Source organism: Phyllobates terribilis, unplaced genomic scaffold (genome assembly GCF_046119375.1).
Source record: "Phyllobates terribilis strain yellow unplaced genomic scaffold, ASM4611937v1 Scaffold_7__3_contigs__length_470593459, whole genome shotgun sequence".
In the NCBI taxonomy this organism is placed as follows: Eukaryota; Metazoa; Chordata; class Amphibia; order Anura; family Dendrobatidae; genus Phyllobates; species Phyllobates terribilis.
Genome location: NW_027362767.1, coordinates 190,205,938 through 190,227,674, shown reverse-complemented (window position 1 = coordinate 190,227,674; position 21,737 = coordinate 190,205,938). Strand labels below are relative to the sequence as shown.

Genomic DNA, 21,737 nt, shown 5'->3' with positions numbered 1-21,737 from the left:
ATTATCAACCCCTCCCCCGCTGCCATTTTCCTCCATTAAAAATAAATGTAAAGAATTAAAACACACATTTGGCATCACTGCGTCTGTAAAGTTCTGATCAGAATATAAAATTAACTTGTATGGTAAATGCAGTTCAGAGAAAAAAAAAATCAAAGTGTGCAAGAATTGCAGTTTTTTTGAACATCACACAAAAAAAGCAATCTCTCAGATAGCTCCGTTGATGAGAAAAAAAAAAATGTTGCAGGTCTCAAAAACTTTTTTTTCTTGTCTTTACCCTACATGCCTCATACGAGCAGGACACCTCCTTACAAATGCAGGCACTGCTCACTGTACTGTGCAAAACAAACCGCCAATTAAAATTCCTTCTCCATTTTCCCTGTCTCTCGGAAGTGGAGGCAGGAGGCAGTAACAGCTGCCGACGCACACGTCAGCTGCCGACGCACACGTCAGCTGCCGACGCACACGTCAGCTGCCGACGCACACACATTATCAGTGATTGATGCATATATCTGCTAGCAGCACTAAACTATATCCATTATATAAACCCAAGGACAGTTATTGCTTTTCCTCCAAGTTCCCATGTGTCTCCAATGTGCAGAAGCAAAGGAATGAACTACACAGGCAGCAAGACAGAAGCAGGAATCAGGGACAGCCCACTTATTACAGAGCACTTGGCTTTATGTTATTTCATTTATTTTACATAAGAGGTTATAAATATTTAAGGAGACTTCTAAGCTTTGTTTTCTGAAATCACAGCACTTATAATGTAATGAACAGGAAAAGATCCGATAAATCTGTTTAATAGAAAGGACTTCACAGTGAACAGCCAAGCTCTGAACTTGCAGGTCCACAATCACAGGCTCACTCTGTGATTGAGCAGCAAAGACGCGGAGAAAACTGTGACAAAGGGGAACATAGTGTCAAACAGCGACAAAGTGGACCCTTCAAAGAGAACCCATCATCAGTCATGCTGCTTGAATCGTGGGCGTTTCAGAGTACACATACTATAGAGCCAGCCAGAGACGGTCTCAGGTTGCCCAACCCACCCCAATCCCTTACCTGCTTTCTCCTTTTGTACACACGTAGGGAGAAGACTAGTCAGTTCTCTGGATCCAGGTGGGAAGAAATTGGCTCGGACTAGTCAGCCACACATAGCAGCATTTACATGTGATTTCTGACACGCGGCAGCAATTTCGAATGAATGGTTACTATCGCACAGCCGGCATCTGGTTCATGCCCCAGTAAATAAACTTGCATAAATGAATTAAACTTTTTTTTTTTTTTTTTTTTTAAATAAAACAATCATCCTCTAGAACCTGTATGTGTGAACATGCACATATATCAATCGCAGTTTATTTATTTTTTTATTAAAAATGGACATGATCCCCACTGTTCATGCATATGAAGTCTGCTTTTTAGGAAGCTCACCATCATACACTATCTCGGGGAAGGGGTTCAGCATCTCAACCTCTAAAATCTATACATAGAATTACAAAAAGTGAAAAAAGTTTTATTTTCATTTTGGGTGGGAGAGGAATAAAGTCGTACAACTATAGAAAAAGACCTGCTCGTTAGTCACATCTATAAGCTTAAATAACACACAAATATTTACACACATTTTCAATTCGCGTCATAAAGTGCTTGATGGTCTCCTGCCTTTTAGGAACAGTCCCTGTTCTCCTACCGACAGGTGCAGGATTCTGCAATCATATTCTCATACTCTTTATACAGGATATTCCCTCCAGGCTCAATCATGAGGACACTGATTGGACCATAGGAGTACGGGACACAAGAAGGACGTGGGACATTTCCATCAACCATCTGATTAATAAAGTTCTGGATAATGGCATGGTTGGGCGCATTGTACCCCGAATGAAGAAGTCTCGGGCAGTCTCCTTTGCAGTATCCAGGGTTGTACCTGTGTGGTGCAATAATCCAGTGATCCCATCCTAGCTGATGAAAACTAACCCAGAATGGATGGAGGGAGCAATGATTTTTGGGTTGTTCGCTTTGGTTGCCAAGTTTTGGAAGCTTAATGCCAATACTCCCCACTTGACGCGGTTTCCTTCTCAACACACGAGGCGCAGTCTTTTTGGAAAATGCAGTTAAAATTCTCTCAGTGGACCGATTCTGGAATTTTGGGCTGAAGTCAATAAGTAAGAAAGGGATGTGGGAGGTCGAAGCAGCCAGAGATCTTGCGTTGCGTTTCCCAATACTCTGGCATACGAGTTGGACACGTAAAGTTTGGTTTGCAGCCTCCAGTACAGATTTGATGTGAAAAGTGACATCAGTCTCGGCCCACAGCCAAACTCCAGGTAAATCTCTGGTCTTGGAGAAGTGGCTGGCACTTGGCAGAAGATCCACCTTGCATGTGTAATAACCTTCTCCAAAATGCATAGTGCGCGGATACATCACAGTCGCCTTCATCAGCTCCTCTGCGGTTATGTTATGCAAGAGAAATTTAAGATTTTGTATTCTCCATTTCTTTTCTGAAAAATTAAAACATGTTGCTTCACAGCAGGAAAAATATGAATTCTTACAATTTCTAAATCTCCTAGTACAGCAATGGCGCGGATCTGTGTTAGACAGTAACGTTTGTGATCTTCAAGGGAACCAGTCACGCAATTCATACTGCCCAAACCACGGGAAGCAAAAACAGCAAAATCAGAGCTTTGCTGCATGGTATATTATTCTTATCGTAAGGATCCGGCTCAGACTGAACAGACTTGAAGAGGACCAAAAATATATGAATAAAGTGCCTAGTGCTGGTGCAAAACAGAATAACACAACTAAAAAGCACAGTGGGGATGTAGACCCTTATAGGCCCTGTTGGTGGTTTACCATGCCGTCATCTTTTACACCATCCCAAACCACTGAACAATCACCCCTTCATATGTTGACTTATGGGCGATAGAGTCATACATACCCAAACGCAGCAGAGTCATACATATATTACATATCAAGCATGCAGAAAAAAGATGTGGTTATTGGTAGTGTTGGAAGAGATGTCATGATGATAGTTTACGGGTCATATATACTTACCAATAGAAACTGAAGGTTACCATGCATTTTTTTTGCAGCATACTTCATATCTACATAGAGGTGCTTCTCAGAAAATTACAATATCAAAAAGTTAATTTCAGTTCCTCAATACAAAAAGTGAAACTCACATTATATAGAGTCATTACAAACCGAGTGATTATTTCAAGTATTTCTGTTAATGTTGATGATTATGGCTTACAGCCAAATGAAAACACAAAAGTTATTATCTCAGTAAATTAAAATAATTAACAAAAAACACCTGCAAAGGCTTCGTAAAAAGGTACCTTCGTCTGTTTCAGTAGGCTCCACAATCAAGGAGAAGACTGCTGACTTGACAGATGTCCAGACGGCAATCATTGACACACTCCACAAGATCCCAGAGTCTGGAGGAAGAGTGGAGAGGCCACAATCCAAGCTGCTGGAGGTCTAGTGTGCAGTCTCCACAATCTGTGATGGTTTGGGGAGCCACGTAATCTGCTGGTGTAGGTCCACTGTGTTTTATCAAGACCAAAGTCAGCGCAGCCGTCGACCAGGACAATTTACAGCCCTTCATGCTTCCCTCTGCCGACAAGCTTTATGGAGATGGAAATGTCATTCTACAGCAGGACTTGGCCCCTGTCCACACTGCCAAAAGTACCAATACCTGGTTTACACACAACAGTATCACTGTGCTTGATTGGCAGCAAACTCGCCTGACCTTAACCCCATAGAGAATCTATTATAGAGAATCTATGGGGTATTGTCAAGAGGAAGATGAGACCCCAGACCCCACAATGCAGACGAGCTGAAGGCTGCTATCAAAGCCACCTGGGCTTCCATAACACCTCAGCAGTGCCACAGGCTGATCCCTCCATGCCACAGGCTGATCGCCTCCATGCCACAGGCTGATCGCCTCCATGCCACAGGCTGATCCCTCCATGCCGCATTGATGCAGTAATTGATGCACAAGGAGCCCGACCAAGTATTGAGGCATTTACTGAACAGACATTTTGGATTTTAAAAACATTTTTCAAGCTGTTATAAAGTATTCTAATTTACGGAGATAATGACTTGTGTTTTCATTGGCTGTAAGCCGTAATCATCAACATTAACAGAAATAAACCCGTGAAATAGATCCCTCTGCGTGTAATGACTCTATATAATAGATCCCTCTGCGTGTAATGACTCTATATAATAGATCCCTCTGCGTGTAATGACTCTATATAATAGATCCCTCTGCGTGCAATGACTCTATATAATAGATCCCTCTGCGTGCAGTGACTCTATATAATAGATCCCTCTGCGTGCAGTGACTCTATATAATAGATCCCTCTGCGTGCAGTGACTCTATATAATAGATCCCTCTGCGTGCAGTGACTATATAATAGATCCCTCTGCGTGCAGTGACTCTATATAATAGATCCCTCTGCGTGCAGTGACTCTATATAATAGATCCCTCTGCGTGCAGTGACTCTATATAATAGATCCCTCTGCGTGCAGTGACTCTATATAATAGATCCCTCTGCGTGCAGTGACTCTATATAATAGATCCCTCTGCGTGCAGTGACTCTATATAATAGATCCCTCTGCGTGCAGTGACTCTATATAATAGATCCCTCTGCGTGCAGTGACTCTATATAATAGATCCCTCTGCGTGCAGTGACTCTATAATAGATCCCTCTGCGTGTAGTGACTCTATAATAGATCCCTCTGCGTGTAGTGACTATATAATAGATCCCTCTGCGTGTAGTGACTATATAATAGATCCCTCTGCGTGTAGTGACTAACAGATCCCTCTGCGTGTAATGACTAATAGATCCCTCTGCGTGTAATGACTAATAGATCCCTCTGCGTGTAATGACTAATAGATCCCTCTGCGTGTAATGACTAATAGATCCCTCTGCGTGTAATGACTAATAGATCCCTCTGCGTGTAATGACTAATAGATCCCTCTGCGTGTAATGACTCTATATAATAGATCCCTCTGCGTGTAATGACTCTATATAATAGATCCCTCTGCGTGTAATGACTCTATATAATAGATCCCTCTGCGTGTAATGACTCTATATAATAGATCCCTCTGCGTGTAATGACTCTATAATAGATCCCTCTGCGTGTAATGACTCTATAATAGATCCCTCTGCGTGTAATGACTAATAGATCCCTCTGCGTGTAATGACTATAATAGATCCCTCTGCGTGTAATGACTCTATAATAGATCCCTCTGCGTGTAATGACTCTATAATAGATCCCTCTGCGTGTAATGACTCTATAATAGATCCCTCTGCGTGTAATGACTCTATATAATAGATCGCTCTGCGTGTAATGACTCTATATAATAGATCGCTCTGCGTGTAATGACTCTATATAATAGATCGCTCTGCGTGTAATGACTCTATATAATAGATCGCTCTGCGTGTAATGGCTCTATATAATAGATCGCTCTGCGTGTAATGGCTCTATATAATAGATCGCTCTGCGTGTAATGGCTCTATATAATAGATCGCTCTGCGTGTAATGGCTCTATATAATAGATCGCTCTGCGTGTAATGGCTCTATATAATAGATCGCTCTGCGTGTAATGGCTCTATATAATAGATCGCTCTGCGTGTAATGGCTCTATATAATAGATCCTTCTGCGTGTAATGGCTCTATATAATAGATCCTTCTGCGTGTAATGGCTCTATATAATAGATCCCTCTGTGTGTAATGGCTCTATAATAGATCCCTCTGCGTGTAATGACTATATAATAGATCCCTCTGCGTGTAATGACTATATAATAGATCCCTCTGCGTGTAATGACTATATAATAGATCCCTCTGCGTGTAGTGACTATATAATAGATCCCTCTGCGTGTAATGACTATATAATAGATCCCTCTGCGTGTAATGACTCTATATAATAGATCCCTCTGTGTGTAATGACTATATAATAGATCCCTCTGTGTGTAATGACTCTATAATAGATCCCTCTGTGTGTAATGACTATATAATAGATCCCTCTGTGTGTAATGACTCTATATAATAGATCCCTCTGTGTGTAATGACTATATAATAGATCCCTCTGTGTGTAATGACTCTATATAATACATCCCTATGTGTGTAATGGCTCTATATAATAGATCCCTCTGTGTGTAATGACTCTATATAATAGATCTCTCTCTGTGTAATGGCTCTATATAATAGATCGCTCTGCGTGTAATGACTATATAATAGATCCTTCTGTGTGTAATGACTCTATATAATAGATCCCTGTGTGTGTAATGGCTCTATATAATAGATCCCTCTGTGTGTAATGGCTCTATATAATAGATCCCTCTGTGTGTAATGACTATATAATAGATCCCTCTGTGTGTAATGACTCTATATAATAGATCCCTCTGCGTGTAATGACTATATATAATAGATCGCTCTGCGTGTAATGACTATATTATAGATCCTTCTGTGTGTAATGACTCTATATAATAGATCCCTGTGTGTAATGGCTCTATATAATAGATCCCTCTGTGTGTAATGACTCTATATAATAGATCCCTGTGTGTGTAATGGCTCTATATAATAGATCCCTATGTGTGTAATGACTCTATATAATAGATCCCTCTGTGTGTAATGACTCTATATAATAGATCCCTCTGTGTGTAATGACTCTATATAATAGATCCCTCTGTGTATAATGACTCTATATAATAGATCCCTCTGTGTATAATGACTCTATATAATAGATCACTCTGTGTGTAATGACTCTATATAATAGATCCCTCTGTGTGTAATGACTCTATATAATAGATCCCTCTGTGTGTAATGACTCTATATAATAGATCCCTCTGTGTGTAATGACTCTAATATACGAGTTTGACTTTTTGTATTGAACTGAAATAAAAACTTTTTGGTGATATTCTAATTTTGTGAGATGCGCCTGTATGAGTGAGTGTGTGGATTTATGGTAGCATGTAATATGTGTGAACACCAGTCCTTATCACCTTACGTCTTTTTATAGCGGTCATTAAGGAACTTTAATCCTCAGCGCCGCTTTTTCGCAGCACCAATGATTAAGTGTATAGCGACCCCACCTCAGCATGCTAACAACAATGAAAGGGTCCCACAGTGGGACTAAGTAAAAAAAGTTAAAAAGTTAAATAAAAATGTGGAAAAAGACTATAACTATAAAACGGTCACGTTATTTATTCCATACGGTGAACACCGTAAAAAAATAAAACATCAAAATTGTCGCTTTTTCATCACTGACACAAAAACTGAATGTTACAGCTGTCAGAATATGGCAGCAAAAAATGTATTTATTTTTATTATTTATAAAAGGGCAGTTTTACTGTGACAGCAGCAAAACCTATAAATCTAGTATCGCTGTAATCGCACCAGCCCACGAATAAATCCGCCTTATAACTTACCGCATGAGGAACGGAGCAAAAAAATAAGAACTGCTCTTATACTACTGCATTTGCTCATGCAGCCTCCCAAAAATCATAACACGGCTCGGCTCACATTTATCCTGTGCGCTCACCGGGGTTTCCATGTTCCAAGTGTGGGCGACTTTAGATCTGTGCATGCCGAAAAACAAGGAGACCACCGGAGCAGATGCCAAACGGAGCCCAAAGTGTCTCCATCTGCCTCATTATGGTGGGTGGTTCCCCCGGGCGTCTGAATCGCATTATTGTTGGGATTTACACAGAAACTCCAAGGTAAGTGCTCAGCGTAGAGTGCAGGATAAGTGTGATCCCACCTTATACTGAAAGAGACCAAAAAATGTTATATACCCCAAAATGTTACCAACAAAAACACTAACTTATCCTGCACAAAACATGTACGGTGCAAGTCGGGAGCGGGTCCATGGTGTTGACTCACAGGCTGAGCCCGCACTATACCCGGCCGATAACTCGTGAGTGCAGTGCAGGCTCAGTCCACATGTAGGGGTTGTTCAGCCGTTTGCTAAAAGTCTGCAGTCACTCATTGTCTGATGGCTTGTGCTATATACTATTACCTCAGTACTGCTGTATATATAGCAAAAGTCTTCTTTCAGAGAGTTTGAACAGAGCTCTGTGATGGCAGGCAAGAGGGTCTTCAACAGCCCCCAGCTGTCATAGCGACCCAGTAGAGCCCCACAAGCACATCAAAGGGCCGATGGGCGCTTAGAATGACAGGCCCCTATGCAGATACATCGTAAAAGACTGAACAACCCCTTTAACAGTCTGCAGTATAGTGACTTGAATCATCTGAATCCTCACAGCGTGCATCAAACAGTGTGAGGATTGTCCGCTGTTGACGGTAAGAGCAGCCGGTCATGTGACAAGTATGTGAACGCTATGCTTCCGGCCACATTCCAACTAGACCTGTATTGAGAGATACCACACACGTCTAGTCTGAACGTGCATGAAATTATGGAAATCATACACATGCAGGTGATGCACAGCTGTGCGGATTCAGAAGTCTGCACTCAGAGACTGAAGACTGTTAAAGGTGTTGTCCAGTCTCTTACTATGTACCCACATTCTAAGTGCCCATCGGCCGCCCTGCGACATGTTTGCAGGGCTCTAATGGGTCGCTATGACCGCTTGAAGATCCCCCATGCCCGCCATCACAGAGCTCTGCTGAAACTCAACTCAGCCGTGTCTGGGCTTCAAAGAAGACTTTGCTATATACAGTAGTACTGAGGTATTACAGTATATAGCACAAGTGATCAAACAATCATAGGTTCAAGTCCCCTTAAGGGACTAATGAAGTTTAAAATATATATATATATATATATATATATATATATTAGGAATTAGTCCTACCGGTAATTATATTTCCAGGAGTCCATCATGACAGCACGACCGGAGGCTGTCCTTATCCTCTAGGGACAGGAAACATAAAAGCCCCCCTTCCACCACACCAGGATGGATGAATTTAGTCTGCTTTATTGAACTCTTACACAAATGTTATGGGTTGCACATACACCCAAGGAATTTGGGGACGGAACGTAATATTGCTGTCGATCGTCTCCTGGAAATATAGTTACCGGTAGGACTAATTACTAATTTCCCCAGGACGTCCCTCACGACAGCATAACCGGAGAAATACCAAACCAAATGGAATATTTTAGGGTAGGACTATAGCCTGAAGGACTTTCCTTCCGTAGGTTAATTGCTGGGTAGACGTTATGTCCAGTTTATAATGTCTACAGAAAGTGTTTATATTGGCCCATGTTGCAGCCCTACAGATCTAGTCTATGGATGCTCCAAGAAGCGGAGACTGCTCTAGTGGAATGTGCCTTAATGTCCGGTGGAGGCTCTTCTGAAACATACGCCATGGAAATAATAGTGGTAATCCATCTGGCTAGGGTTATTCTTGAGGCTTTTTTTGCCCCTGTTTTTTCCCCGAATGCTGAATGAAAAGGTTCGAGTCCTGTCTCTATAGTCTCGTGATTTCCACATACCGCATCACTGATCTTCTGACGTCAAGTGTATGGAACAGTATCTCTTTCTAGTTCTTTCGGTGTTGACAGAAAGACGGCAAGATAATTTCCTGATTCAAGTTTGCTTGGGATATTACTTTGGGTAGAAAGGATGGGTCGAGTTTGAAGATTATTTGGTCATCCAGGGTCTGTTGACAGAGCCTGGATTTTTCCCACTCGTTTTGCTGAGGTTACAGCTACCAGAAAAGCAGTCTTCATGGAGAGTAACTTTATACTGGTTTCTTCCAGAGGTTCGAAGGGGCTCTTACATAAGGCTCGTAAAACCAGGTTTAGGTCCCTTGGAGGTACCAACTACCTTACTGAACGTTTTAACCTAGCAACAGGTTTCGCAAATTTGCTACCCATGGATGGTCTGGTATAGGGTAATCTAGAAATGCGCTGAGATCTGTACCCCGAGAGTGCTGGGTCTTAAGCCCTTCTCGAAACCTAACTGAAGAAACTAAAGAATTTTTGGAATGTCCAGCTGGGAGGAGGTTCCCCAGGGCCCCCCAACATGAGAACAATATTTCCTACATACCTTGGTGTAGATGGCAGAAAGAACTGGTTTTCGACTGGCTTGCATGGTGGATATTACCCTATCTGACAGACCCTTAGCATTTAGGATCAGCCTTTCAGGATCCACACTGTCAGGCATAAGAAAAGTATGTTATGATGCGCTATATACCAAGGTCCTCTAAGGTCGTGTCTCACCGGGAGAAAAAAAATGGTTCTTCTATAGCTATGTGGCTTAGCAACGGGAACCAGCTTCTTTTGGGCCACCAAAGGACTATCAGCATCACTGTAGCCCCGTCCATCTGAATTTTTCTCAGGACTCTGGAACTCAGTGGAAAGGGTGAGAATGCATATAGCAGGCCTTCTCCCCAGTCCTGGGATAATGCATCCACGCCGTCGGGATGATCCTCTGGATTTATGGAAAAAAAAATTCTCTACCTTCGTATTCTTGTGAGTGGCAAACAGATCTATCAATGGGATGCCCCAGGGTTGGGCAAGTGGGTGAAATACTTTCTGATTCAGTTCCCACTTGGATGACCAGACTGTCTTTCTGCTGAGGAAGTCTGCTACTAAGGTGTCTGTCCCCTTGAGGTGGACTGCCGATATGTTGGGGACTTATCTCTGCCCACTGAAATATTTGTCCAGCTAGGTCCTATAGTAGCTGTCCTCTTGGACCCAAGAAACAGCAGTCTCGTTTATTCGGCAACAAGGAGGCCCAAATACCTTGAACGTACTGACCTTCCACTTCCGCACCCCAACCTAGTTGGCTGGCATCCGTAGTAATGCGTATATACAGGGATTGAGTCCAGGATATTCCCCTTCAGCGATTGCTTGGAGATGTCCACCAGGTTAGGGAAGACTTTAAATTTGTGGAAATGTTCATTCCTTTGTCTAGACCCGATGGTACCTTGTTCCAGCTTTGCAGGACTGCTTGTTGTAGATCTCTTGAGTGTGCTTGGGCCCATCAAACACTTGGTATGCAAGATTTCATGAGTCCTAGAATCCTTATGGCGTATCTTACTGTCACTGTTCTCCTTCGGAACAGACAGATTCTGTTGCGGACGTCTTTTAGCTTGCCTATAGGAAGGGAGGACTTTCCCAGATGCGAGTCTAGGAGGACCCCTAGAAACACCTTCTACATTTCTGGACGTAGTTTGGATTTTTCCTAGTTTATGCACCAACCTAGGTTTTTTAACATTTGAATGGTCTGGGATAAATGTTGGTTGAGCAGCGGTATGGAGTCTGCTACCAGAAGTAGATCGTCCAGATATGGTATGATGATTATACCTTTCTTAAGTCTGCTACCTCCATCATTAACTTAGTGAAGACACGAGGTGCCGAGGACAGGCCGAATGGCAGACACTGGAACTGGAAGTGATGAATCTTTCCCTGGTTTCTTAGTGCAAATCTTAGGAATGCATGAGAGGCCGGATGAATGGGCACATGGTAATATGCGTCTGTCAAGTCTACTGTACCCATTACAGAGCTCCTTTTTATTAATGGAATGATCGTTCTCCATTTTGAATTCTTTGTATTTTATGCTCCGATTTATGGGTTTTAAATTTATAAATTGTGCTGAATTTTCCCGAGGTTTTTGTTATTGAAAAAAAAGAGTAGTGTCCCTGTCCCATCTCTAAAGGTGGTACTGGTATGACTACGCTGGTTTTTAATAGATCCTTGCTATCTTTCCAGAGTCTGAGGCACCTGGAGACTGAGGGATAGAAAGACGATATTGATATGGTGGGGGATGGGCGAACTCTATTCTGTAGCCCATTCCCACTGTTCTCAAAATCCATGGATTCTCTGTAATGGCCTGCCAACCATTGGTACAGAACCGGAGTCTGCTTTCTACCCCCCATGGCGCCAGGGTCTTTCCGATGGGTCTGAGGTAAATAGAGTGGATTTACCCTTGCCTCCTTTGGGATAACTCCATCTCCCCGATTTACCTTTTCCTCTAATCCTGGTTCTGGGATGCTCGAGGCCTACAAAAGGAATGATATTTCTTGGGTTTGTGGCATGCAAAAGTAGTGTTGTTGCTTTAAAAGCATTCAGAAAATATTAGCAGTAACAGAAGCACAGGACACAGGAAGTGTTGTGCTCCAGAAGCATCCAGCAACTAGAGGGGTTAACAGTCACAAGAGAAGGGTAGTGTTTTAGCAGAGCCCCAGGGGAATTGTGGGGAAGTTGTATACTGTCTGGCTGGAGCCAAAAAGAAAGGTGGTGTGTGTGTTCTTTATCTCACAGAAGCGCCCCTGCAAGTGAAAAGGATTCAAGTCAATAGTGAAGCTAAGCACAGGTCAGGTAGAGTTTTTGAACTAGCAGTGCAGAGTATTGTCAGGCAGAAAGATAAGGACTGGAAGAAATGGTGTCACAGAGATCATCTCCCTCAGCAACCCCCCCCCCCCTCCTTCATCTGACTGTGCAGTAAAGAATGCCGTGTTCATTAATGTGCCTTTGCATTAGAACTGTGCTGTCCTGTACTACTGGGAAGACTGTGAACTGCTGTGCTGCTAAGGAAACTGTACTGTTTGTCACTGGAGCCTGTTGCTCATAAGACTTAACTTGCACTGGCTGTGCGGCTTCTTGTTAAATGCTACTGTTCTACCGTTTATATGAGGACTCTTGTCAAGTGTGTCTGGTCAGCAAGTGAAATAACCTATGTGTCTGTGCCTGAGAGAAGCTGAAGCACATGGTCTATGGTCGTCCTGAGTAATGGTTCCCCCAGGATTCCAAAGAATTCATTTAACCTGTCTCGCCCTATCTGAACCTAGCAGTGTGCGTGTAACGTTGGTGGCCCATACGGGGAGTCCTGAGCGGGAATTTGCATGTAGAGGGAGAAGAGGAAAAGTGTCTGGAAAAACACAGCAGCACAGCACCTCAACTACACCAGTTAAACGGGACCAGCCCTAAAGAAAACTCACTAGCAGCAATGAATGTGGAAATACAAATGGACAGAATTAGTGAGCTGCTTCTTCAGTTAACCTGTGAAGAATTGAGAACAGTAGCAGAACATCTAAAGATGTCAGAAGAACAGATTTCTAAAGCACACAACCGCAGGCAACTGTTAGCTGCCATTAATGCAAAAATGGATGAGCTGGGGGAGAAAGAAGCTGAAGACGTCATGGGGACATTCCTCCAGGAGCTAACACAGTTTCAAACCAGGTTGAAGTTGGAGGATGGAGGGGCGGCACCAATTACCAAAAGCGGGAATCTTCGTCCCCAGACAGAACTACAGGAATTATCTGTAAACAGAAAGATTGTGAGGGAATATTTAGCTAACATAAATGAGTTCAAGTCTCCAGGTCCAGATGAATTACACCCCAGAGTACTGAAGGAGATCGTAGAAGAAATTTTAGAACCACTCTCCATAATCTTTGAAAATTCTTGGAGAACAGAAGTCCCAGAAGACTGGAGAAGAGCAAATGTTGTTCCTATCTTCAAAAAGGGGAAGAAGGTGGACCCAGGGAACTATAGGCCGGTGAGTCTGACTTCTATACCAGGAAAGATCTTTGAACAAATTATTAAACAACATGTATGTATGCAAGTACCTGGATAAGAATGAAGTGATTAACCAGAGTCAGCATGGGTTTGTAACTAACAAGTCATGTCAGACTAACTTCATTTCCTTCTATGACAGAATCACTGACTGGGTGGATCAGGGAAATGATGTAGATATAGTATATCTTGACTTCAGCAAAGCATTTGACAAAGTATCTCACAACATCCTTATTGAAAAAATTACCAAGTATGGAATGGACAAGGCAACTGTTAGGTGGATTCATAACTGGCTTAGTGATCGGACTCAAAGAGTGGTCGTAAATGGCTTCACATCCAGTTGGATGAATGTCTCAAGTGGGGTACCACAGGGCTCTGTCCTGGGACCTGTATTGTTCAACATCTTTATCAATGATTTAGATGATGGAATTGGGGGTAAACTGATTAAATTTGCTGATGACACAAAGCTAGGAGGGATAGCTAATACTAGAGAAGAGAGAGGATTCAAAAAGACCTAAATAAACTGGAGCAGTGGGCAGTAACTAACAGAATGGTTTATAACAGGGAAAAATGCAAAGTACTACATCTGGGCAATAAAAATGAAAAAACATTTACAGAATGGGAGGAATAGAGCTAAGCAACAGTACATGTGAAAAAGACTTCGGTATACTAATAGATCACAGACTGCACATGAGTCAACAGTGTGATGCAGCAGCAAAAAAGGCAAAAACAATTCTGGGATGTATTAACAGAAGCATACAGTCTAGATCACGTGAAGTCATTATCGGACTTTACTCCTCTTTGGTCAGACCTCATCTGGAATACTGCGTCCAGTTTTGGGCACCACATTTTAAAAAAACACATCAACAAACTGGAGCAAGTTCAGAGAAGAGCAACCAGAATGGTGACCGGTCTGCAAACCATGTCCTATGAGGAACAGTTACAGGATTTGGGAATGTCTAGCTTGCAAAAAAGAAGACTGAGAGGAGGACTTAATAGCCGTCTACAAATATCTCAAGGGCTGTCACATTGTAGAAGGATCATCTTTATTCTCATTTGCACAAGGAAAGACTAGAAGCAATGGGATGAAACAGAATGTGAGGAGACACAGATTAGATATTAGAAAAAACTTTGACAGTTAGGGTGATCAATGAGTGGAACAGGCGGCCACGAGAGGTCCATTGAAGGGGAACTCACCACGTCTTCAAACAGAGGCTGGACAGACATCTGTCTGGGATGATTTAGTGAATCCTGCTTTGAGCAGGGGGTTGGACCAGATGACCCAGGAGGTCCCTTCCAACTCTACCATTCTACGATTCTATGAATTGAAAGAACAATTCAAAGCCCTAACAAAAGCCCTGCAGGAATCGACCAAAACCTCTGAATGGGTGATAGACTCAGACAGGACCTTTTAACCTGCTCGGCTTAGATAAATCAGGAAGACAGTCCTCTCTACCACCACAAATCACCATAAGTAAAGAATTCAAGATCCTGGGACAGATTGGAGAACGTGAACAGAAAGACTGTCTTATATGAACTTGTTGCACCAGATCGATGCAGGCTTACAGAAAGGCTACCAGTCAGATGAGATAGTTGAGGGGGTGGTAAAAGCGATCAGCCCAGGACTGCACCACCGTAGTATGCTAGAAATGAAAAGTCAATTGACCTTGCCACAGCTAAAGATGATTTTAAAGGGGCACTATAAAGAAGAGCATACTTCAGAATTGTTCCACCGACTCATTAACCTCTCACAGAAAAATAATGAATCACCCCAAAGTTTCTTGTTGTAGACTGTTTGCATCCAGAGATGTAGAAGCGGAAGAGAAGTTTGAAGCTGGACTAGTCCAGAAGGAGTTCTGGAGATCATTGGGAACGGAGTTAATCAGCAAAGACATCAAGTTGCAGCTTGAAACAGTACCTAGAAGATCCTGGAATTCTAGACAAAGTCCTAATTGAAAAATAGAATGAGGGCGCTAGTTTGGAGTCAGAGAGCGAACAGAAGTTAAAGAAAGGCTCTGCTCCTAAAATCACCAAGATGAATCAGCTCAAGTTGGAGACCCCAGGTGGCCAGTCAGAAGATCAACATGGAGATCCTCCAGTGCCACCTCCGAGAGGGAACCTTAAAACACCAACAAAAGAGAGGACCGCCAGCGCTGACTAGGGGGAAATAATAGGAGAACTGCGAGCAGAGTTGATTGAGGTGAAAAAGTTGATTTGTTCCAGGCCAGAACTGGTATCCTTCAGACCCAGGAGTGAGTTCCAAAACAGAAGATACCCGGCTCGTGAAGAGTGTCTTTCATCAAAATCAGAGTACGGTGTGTGTCCACTGTCTAAGATGTGGTGAAGGACATTATGCCAAGGAATGCCAACGGTCACGGTAGTTTGGGTTAAAAGACAGGAGGTTGCCAGTGTGGGGCGACTGGTAACTGTGACACGGAGGAGGCCCCAGAAGCAAATCCAAATCTTACCAAACCCCAGAACAGTGCAGGACATAAAACGGCTGCATCAGTACTATCCCCAAGTGTGTTCCCGTCTACAACAGCTGCAAGAGAGACAGGGGCATCAGTTACTTAATGCCCAGTGCGGAGGTCAAATGATGTACTCCTGGGAGGACTGTGGAGGTGGATTCCTCAGGCAGTGAAGATAGCCTCATCAGTGAAAGGTGCTTTATACAGTGCCAACTAGATGGACTCCTGGCAAAAGCACTGGTGGAACACAGGGGCCCAAGGAAGCCTTTTAAATGAAGAATGGAGAAGGCGCTACCTGCCACATACCTGCCTTCGGTTGCTAAAAGAACTCTTAGGACCAGTGGAACTCCACTGCAAAGCAATCAACCAGACCGGAATCCCTTTCATAGGCTGGGTGGAATTGATTTTCCAACTGAGGGCCACGAAGAACAGCAACACCATTGAGCTTTTGGTACCTTTTCTCGTGACCAGAACGTGGCAGAGGATCCTATCCTGGGTTATAATGTAATCAGTGAGGTCATCACGAAACAAGTCAGGGACGCTGGTGGTGAATACAATTGCCACATCACTTGCCATACCCAACGCCATGACGGAAAATGGGATTTATACTGTAAAGAAAGCACAGAATACAATGGACCTAAAAAGTCAAGGTAAGCTGGCGCTCAGCCATTATCTCTGCAAACCAAATTGTTGGGGTGAGGTGTGGAGTCTGGGTAGAAGCGGTAAGAAAAGTCCAGAAAAGACTGTTCATGCCAAAAACTCCAGAAGGCCTAGTTCAAGATGAGAGTGTGCTTACAATTCCTACTGGTGGGTTTGTTTGAGTGACAGTACCGGTGATGAACACTACGTCACATTGAAACCGTTAAAACGGTATATCCAGCCAGCCAGTGTGAGACCTGCCCAGGGGTCTGCAGTGAATTCAGTCTCCCCACCATGGAATAGGAGTTGCCCAGTGGAAGAAATTGCACGACCCACCTCGGAGTCCTGGGATCCCCCACTACCCCTGGAACACTTATGTGCTTAAGATCGAGCGATAGCGAAACAGATGCTGAGAGAAAAGTGTCATGCATTCTCCAAAGATGACTCTGATATAGGCTGTATCCCATCGTTGCAGTTGAAAATCAATTTGAAAGACACGAACCCCAGTAACCAGAAGTTACATGTCTGTGCCAAAACCATTATACTGCGAAGTGAAAGAGTATTTACAAGACCTAATCAACAGAGGTTGGGTCCAAAAGTCAAATTTGTCTTATTCCTCTACTATTGTTTGTGTTAGGAAGAAGAACGGTACTTTGAGACTCTGCTGTGATTACCGGGAACTAAACCGAAAGTCAGTACCTGTTCAGCACTCGATACCAAAGATACAAGAAATGCTGGATAGCCTATCAGGAAGTACCTGGTTCTCTGTCCTCGATCAGGGTAAGGCATACCACCAAGGGTTTGTCGAAGAGTCCAGTAGACCCTTGACAGCATTCATCACACTGTGGGGGTTATATGAGTGGATCTGCATACCGTTTGGGCTCAGTTCAGCTCCAGCAGAATTCCAGAGGAGCATGGAGACCTGTTTAGAAGGATTGAGGGACGATATCTGCCAGCCGTACTTGGATAACAATGTGGTACACAGCAAAACCTTCCGGGAGCATGTTGAACACGTGAGGACCGTATTACAATGGTATCAACAACACAGAGTTAAGTTGTGCCCAAAGAAGTGTGAACTGTTCAAAAGGCAAGTCCAATTTCTAGGGAAAATTGGGTCCGGAGAAGGATATACCATAGACCCAGCAGAAATCGGTCCGATACTGGCCTTAAAAGACATGAGGCCCTCTACTGTGGGGAGTTGAGGCATATCTTAGGATTCCTCTCCTACTATCGTACTTACGTTTGGAACTTGGAGGATTGCCGCCCCACTAAACCTCCTCATGGGGGAGGGAGGGTGGGGGGTGACAGACAACAACACCCACGGAGAAAAAGAAAAACGCGGGTAGGACCGGGCTTAAAAGAAACAACGCGGCTTCGTCCCAACAGCCCATCCTCGGGACAGCAGACCACCAGGAGGTATTTGAAGAACTAGTAGACTACCTGGTAAAACCACCCATCTTGGGATATCCTGATTTCAATTTACCATTTGTCCTTCATTGTGACGCTTCTCAAGTTGGACTGGGAGCTGTCCTGTATCAGCATCAAGATGGAAAAATGAGAGTCATCGGTTACAGTTCTAGAACGTTGACAGACGCCGAGAAGAATTACCATCTACATTCTGGAAAACTGGAGTTCCTGGGATTGAAATGGGCTACCTGTGAACGATTTAGAGATTATCTCTACTACAGCAAAGAGTCTGAGGTATACACTGACAACCATTTGACCTATGTCCTTACTACAGCCAAACTGAATGCAATGGGTCAGAGATGGGTCGCTAAACTAGCTGACTTCAATTTCAGCATCAAGTACAGGCCAGGAAAATGGAATACGGATGCTGATGGATTGTCAAGAATGCCACTAGAGCCTGAGGAGTTCATGCAAGAATGCTTGGAGGAAGTCAGTCTGGAAGCAATTGAGAGCACTACCCAAGCAGTACAAGCTTATCAGGAGGAAGACACCATTGTGGTGTCAGTTGACGGTGGAAACCACCATAAAAGCTGGAGAACAAGATCACCCCCAGTCTATTCAACAACTACCAAAAGGGAAAAACCGTAGAGCACAACGGGAAGATCAGATAATTGGTAGAATATTACTTTATGTGGACCAAAATCGTTTTCCAAGTAAACAGGAGAGAGACAATGAGTCACCAGCAGTATCTGTTTTAGTTAAAGAATGAACGAAGCTCTACCTCCTTAAAGACGGTATCCTGTATCGTAAAGGAGGACAAAACCGGCAGTTGGTACTACCCAGAGTATTCAGTCGGTTGGTCTTCAAAGAACTCCATGAAAACATGGGACACCTGGGAGTGGAAAGGACAACCAACTAGTAGTGCTGTTGCAGAGTGTGACATGCAGAAGTAGTGCTGTTGCAGAGTGTGACATGCAGAAGTAGTGCTGTTGCAGAGTGTGACATGCAGAAGTAGTGCTGTTGCAGAGTGTGACATGCAGAAGTAGTGCTGTTGCAGAGTGTGACATGCAGAAGTAGTGCTGTTGCAGAGTGTGACAGGCAGAAGTAGTGCTGTTGCTTTAAAATCATTCAGCAAATATTAGCAGTAACAGAAGCACATGAGACAGGAAGTGTTATGCTCCAGAAGCATCTAGCAACTAGAGGGGTTAACACAGTCACAGGAGAAGCGGAGTGTTTTAGCAGAGCCCCAGAGGGATTGTGGGGAAGTTGTTTACTGTCGGGCTGGAGCCGAAGAGAACGGTGGTGTGTGTGTTCTGCATCTGACAGAAGCGCCCCTGCAAGTGAAAAGGATTCAAGTCAGGAGTGAAGCTAAGCACAGGTCAGGTAGAGTTCCTGAACTAGCAGTGCAGAGTATTGTCAGGCAGAAAGATCAGAACTAGAAGAAATGGTGTCACAGGGATCATCTCCCTCAGCAAACTCTCCCCACCTCCTACATCTCACTGTGCAGTAAAGAATGCTGTGTTCTAATGCAAAGGTGCATTAATTAACTGTGCTGTCCTGTAATGCTGTGAAGACTGAACTGCTGTGCTGCTAAGGAAACTGTACAGTTTGTCACTGGAGCCTGTTGCTCATAAGACTTAAGCCGCACAGCCAGTGCAAGTTAAACAGGGTAACTGATTTTAGCATGGGAAGGGAATAAAGGATGACCTCCCTGGATGTATTCGATTTTATTAGTGAGGACAGTTCATTTATCCAGAAAGACATGGACCTGGCTACCGAAGTTGCGGCTATATTAGTTTTGATTAACACGGCTGAGGCTTCACAACGTCTCCTTAGGAGCCCATCAGCTTTTCTATCCAAGGCATCTCTAAGGCACAATGAATCATCAAAAGGAATCAAGGTCTTCTTCGCCACTCTGGCCATAGTGATGTCAATCTTCGGGACTTCGTCCCAACTCTTGATCTCCTCCGGGTTAAAGGGAAGCTTGGCCCCGAATTCCCTCGGAATGGTCAGACGTTTCTCTGCGTCCTCCCATTCCTCTAGGATCATGGATTTTGTGTGTTCATTAACTGGGAACACCCTCTTCCTCTGAATTCTTAGTCCCCCGAACATTTCATCTTGTATGGTTTGTGGGGCCCGAGTATCATCAACTCCCATAGTATTCCTTAATGCGCTTATTAATTCATCCGTATTTTCGGATGAGAAGAGATCTCTTCCGGTCCTCCGAAGGGGTCTGTGGGGATATATCTCCGGTGTCTAGACCCTGATCAGAATCATAAATTTCTTCCTCCATTTCCCATCTGGCTCTTTTATGGTGGGATGGTTCCTGAACAGTCTGCGGCAGCATAAGGCTGGAGAGTGTACTTTAGACTTCTTCACGGATCATCGACCACTTGTCAGCCATAAGGGTGGATTGTTCCTCCTTGAGGACTTTAGCTATACATTCAGCGCAAAGCTGTTTTTTATGCGCTTCTAGTAGCTGGATATTACATGTAGGGCATCTCTTTGGCTTTTTACGGTAAGATGTATTTGATCCTAAGGTGCTACTCTCCTAAAAAAATTTTTTTTTAAAGAGATTGGGATATTTAATAATTAAAATTCTCCTATGTAATACTAGGGAGACTAGCAGGGACCCTCTGGTGCTAACTCACACGGCCCAGGGACTACTCCAATTGTGCCTGATTGGAATCCATGTTAGTAGAAGAGGACACAGAGAGGATAAGTACCCTTTTATAGGCTCTTACCTTGCTCCAGGTGGTACATGGAGGCCGCCATTTAGGACTTCCTGCGTTCCACAGTGGAACGCACGCTGCGCTGATCGGATCAGAGGTTCCCCTCGAAACCGGAAATGCGTTCCAGCCTGAAATGCATCCGCATCATCATGCGTCCAGACCGGAAGTGCGCCCTCTGATGGAGCGCACACCGCGCGCTCAATGAAGGAAGCTTGCAGGGGAATGTAGCGTGTCACAGAGAGCCCTCCTGAGAGGGAAGCGGCGGTGTCAGGAGCAACATGCCGCTTTACTGATGGGCTGAGGGACCTCTTTAGTGAGGTTTCAGCCCGGAGTTTCTTGACAACAAGAAGGGGAGAGATGTGTCGTCCCCCACCGATCCCACTAGGCTCCCGGGTAGGCATCTTTGAGCCGATGTGCACCTCTCTGCGTCTGTCCTGCTAGAGAAAGGAAAAGCACTGAGGGTGTGTTGGAAAGTCGGGGTGGGGCTTTTAACCTCATGTATTTACTGTCCCTAGACGATAAGAAGGACAACCTCCGGTCGTGCTGTCATGAGGGACATCCTGGGGAAATAGATATTAAAGAAATACACGTATGTGGTATCGCTGCATCCATAAAAGTCCAATCTATCAATATATAAAATTAAAGCCACTCTCCAGTGTTTTTTTTCTTCTTTTACCGGTGGAGTGGTGCCACTAATATAAGTTCCCTGCCTCTGCAGTCTTCATCTGTTCTTGGGGACGCTACGCTCGGTCTGTAGTAGATTGTAACCTGCTGGATCGCTCCAGTGTTTGCTGGGCGCCCATGGTCCCTGCTCAATGCAAGTCTACGAGAGGGAGAATAAGGTCAGAACGAGACTCAGACTTACACAAAGCTGGTGACTGTTACCTCTGACTTTTGGTCATTCAGAAGTCGCAGTTACAAGATGGCAGATCGGAACCAAAGTGGTGCCAGGAACAGCTGAAGACAGCGACAGTTAAGTATCAGGCAAGGATGAGTGTAGTGTGAACATAAAAA

The 21,737-nt window shown here is 43.8% G+C and overlaps 2 protein-coding genes across 2 annotated transcripts in view; one reads left to right on the top strand and one right to left on the bottom strand.

Moving 5' to 3' along the window:
• The window catches only part of RPS4X (ribosomal protein S4 X-linked), a 528,117-nt gene that overhangs the window by 453,186 nt on the left and 53,194 nt on the right, over positions 1-21,737 (top strand). The gene's annotated exons all lie outside the window — the stretch shown is intronic.
• BMP15 (bone morphogenetic protein 15) lies at positions 1,621-21,000 on the bottom strand. Its single transcript, XM_073637738.1, has 2 exons — positions 20,736-21,000; positions 1,621-2,489 (listed from the first exon to the last, which is right to left on the bottom strand). Exons 1-2 carry the CDS (start codon positions 20,764-20,766, stop codon positions 1,681-1,683), a joined length of 840 nt encoding a protein of 279 aa, XP_073493839.1. The 5' UTR covers positions 20,767-21,000; the 3' UTR covers positions 1,621-1,680.

Coding starts and splice junctions, on each gene's coding strand:
- BMP15 (XM_073637738.1), bottom strand. CDS start 20,766: ATGGCGGCCTCCATGTACCACCTGGAGCAAG. Junction 2,490..20,735: donor CATGTACCACCTGGAGCAAG/GTAAGAGCCTAT, acceptor TTAATTTTTCAG/AAAAGAAATGGAGAATACAA.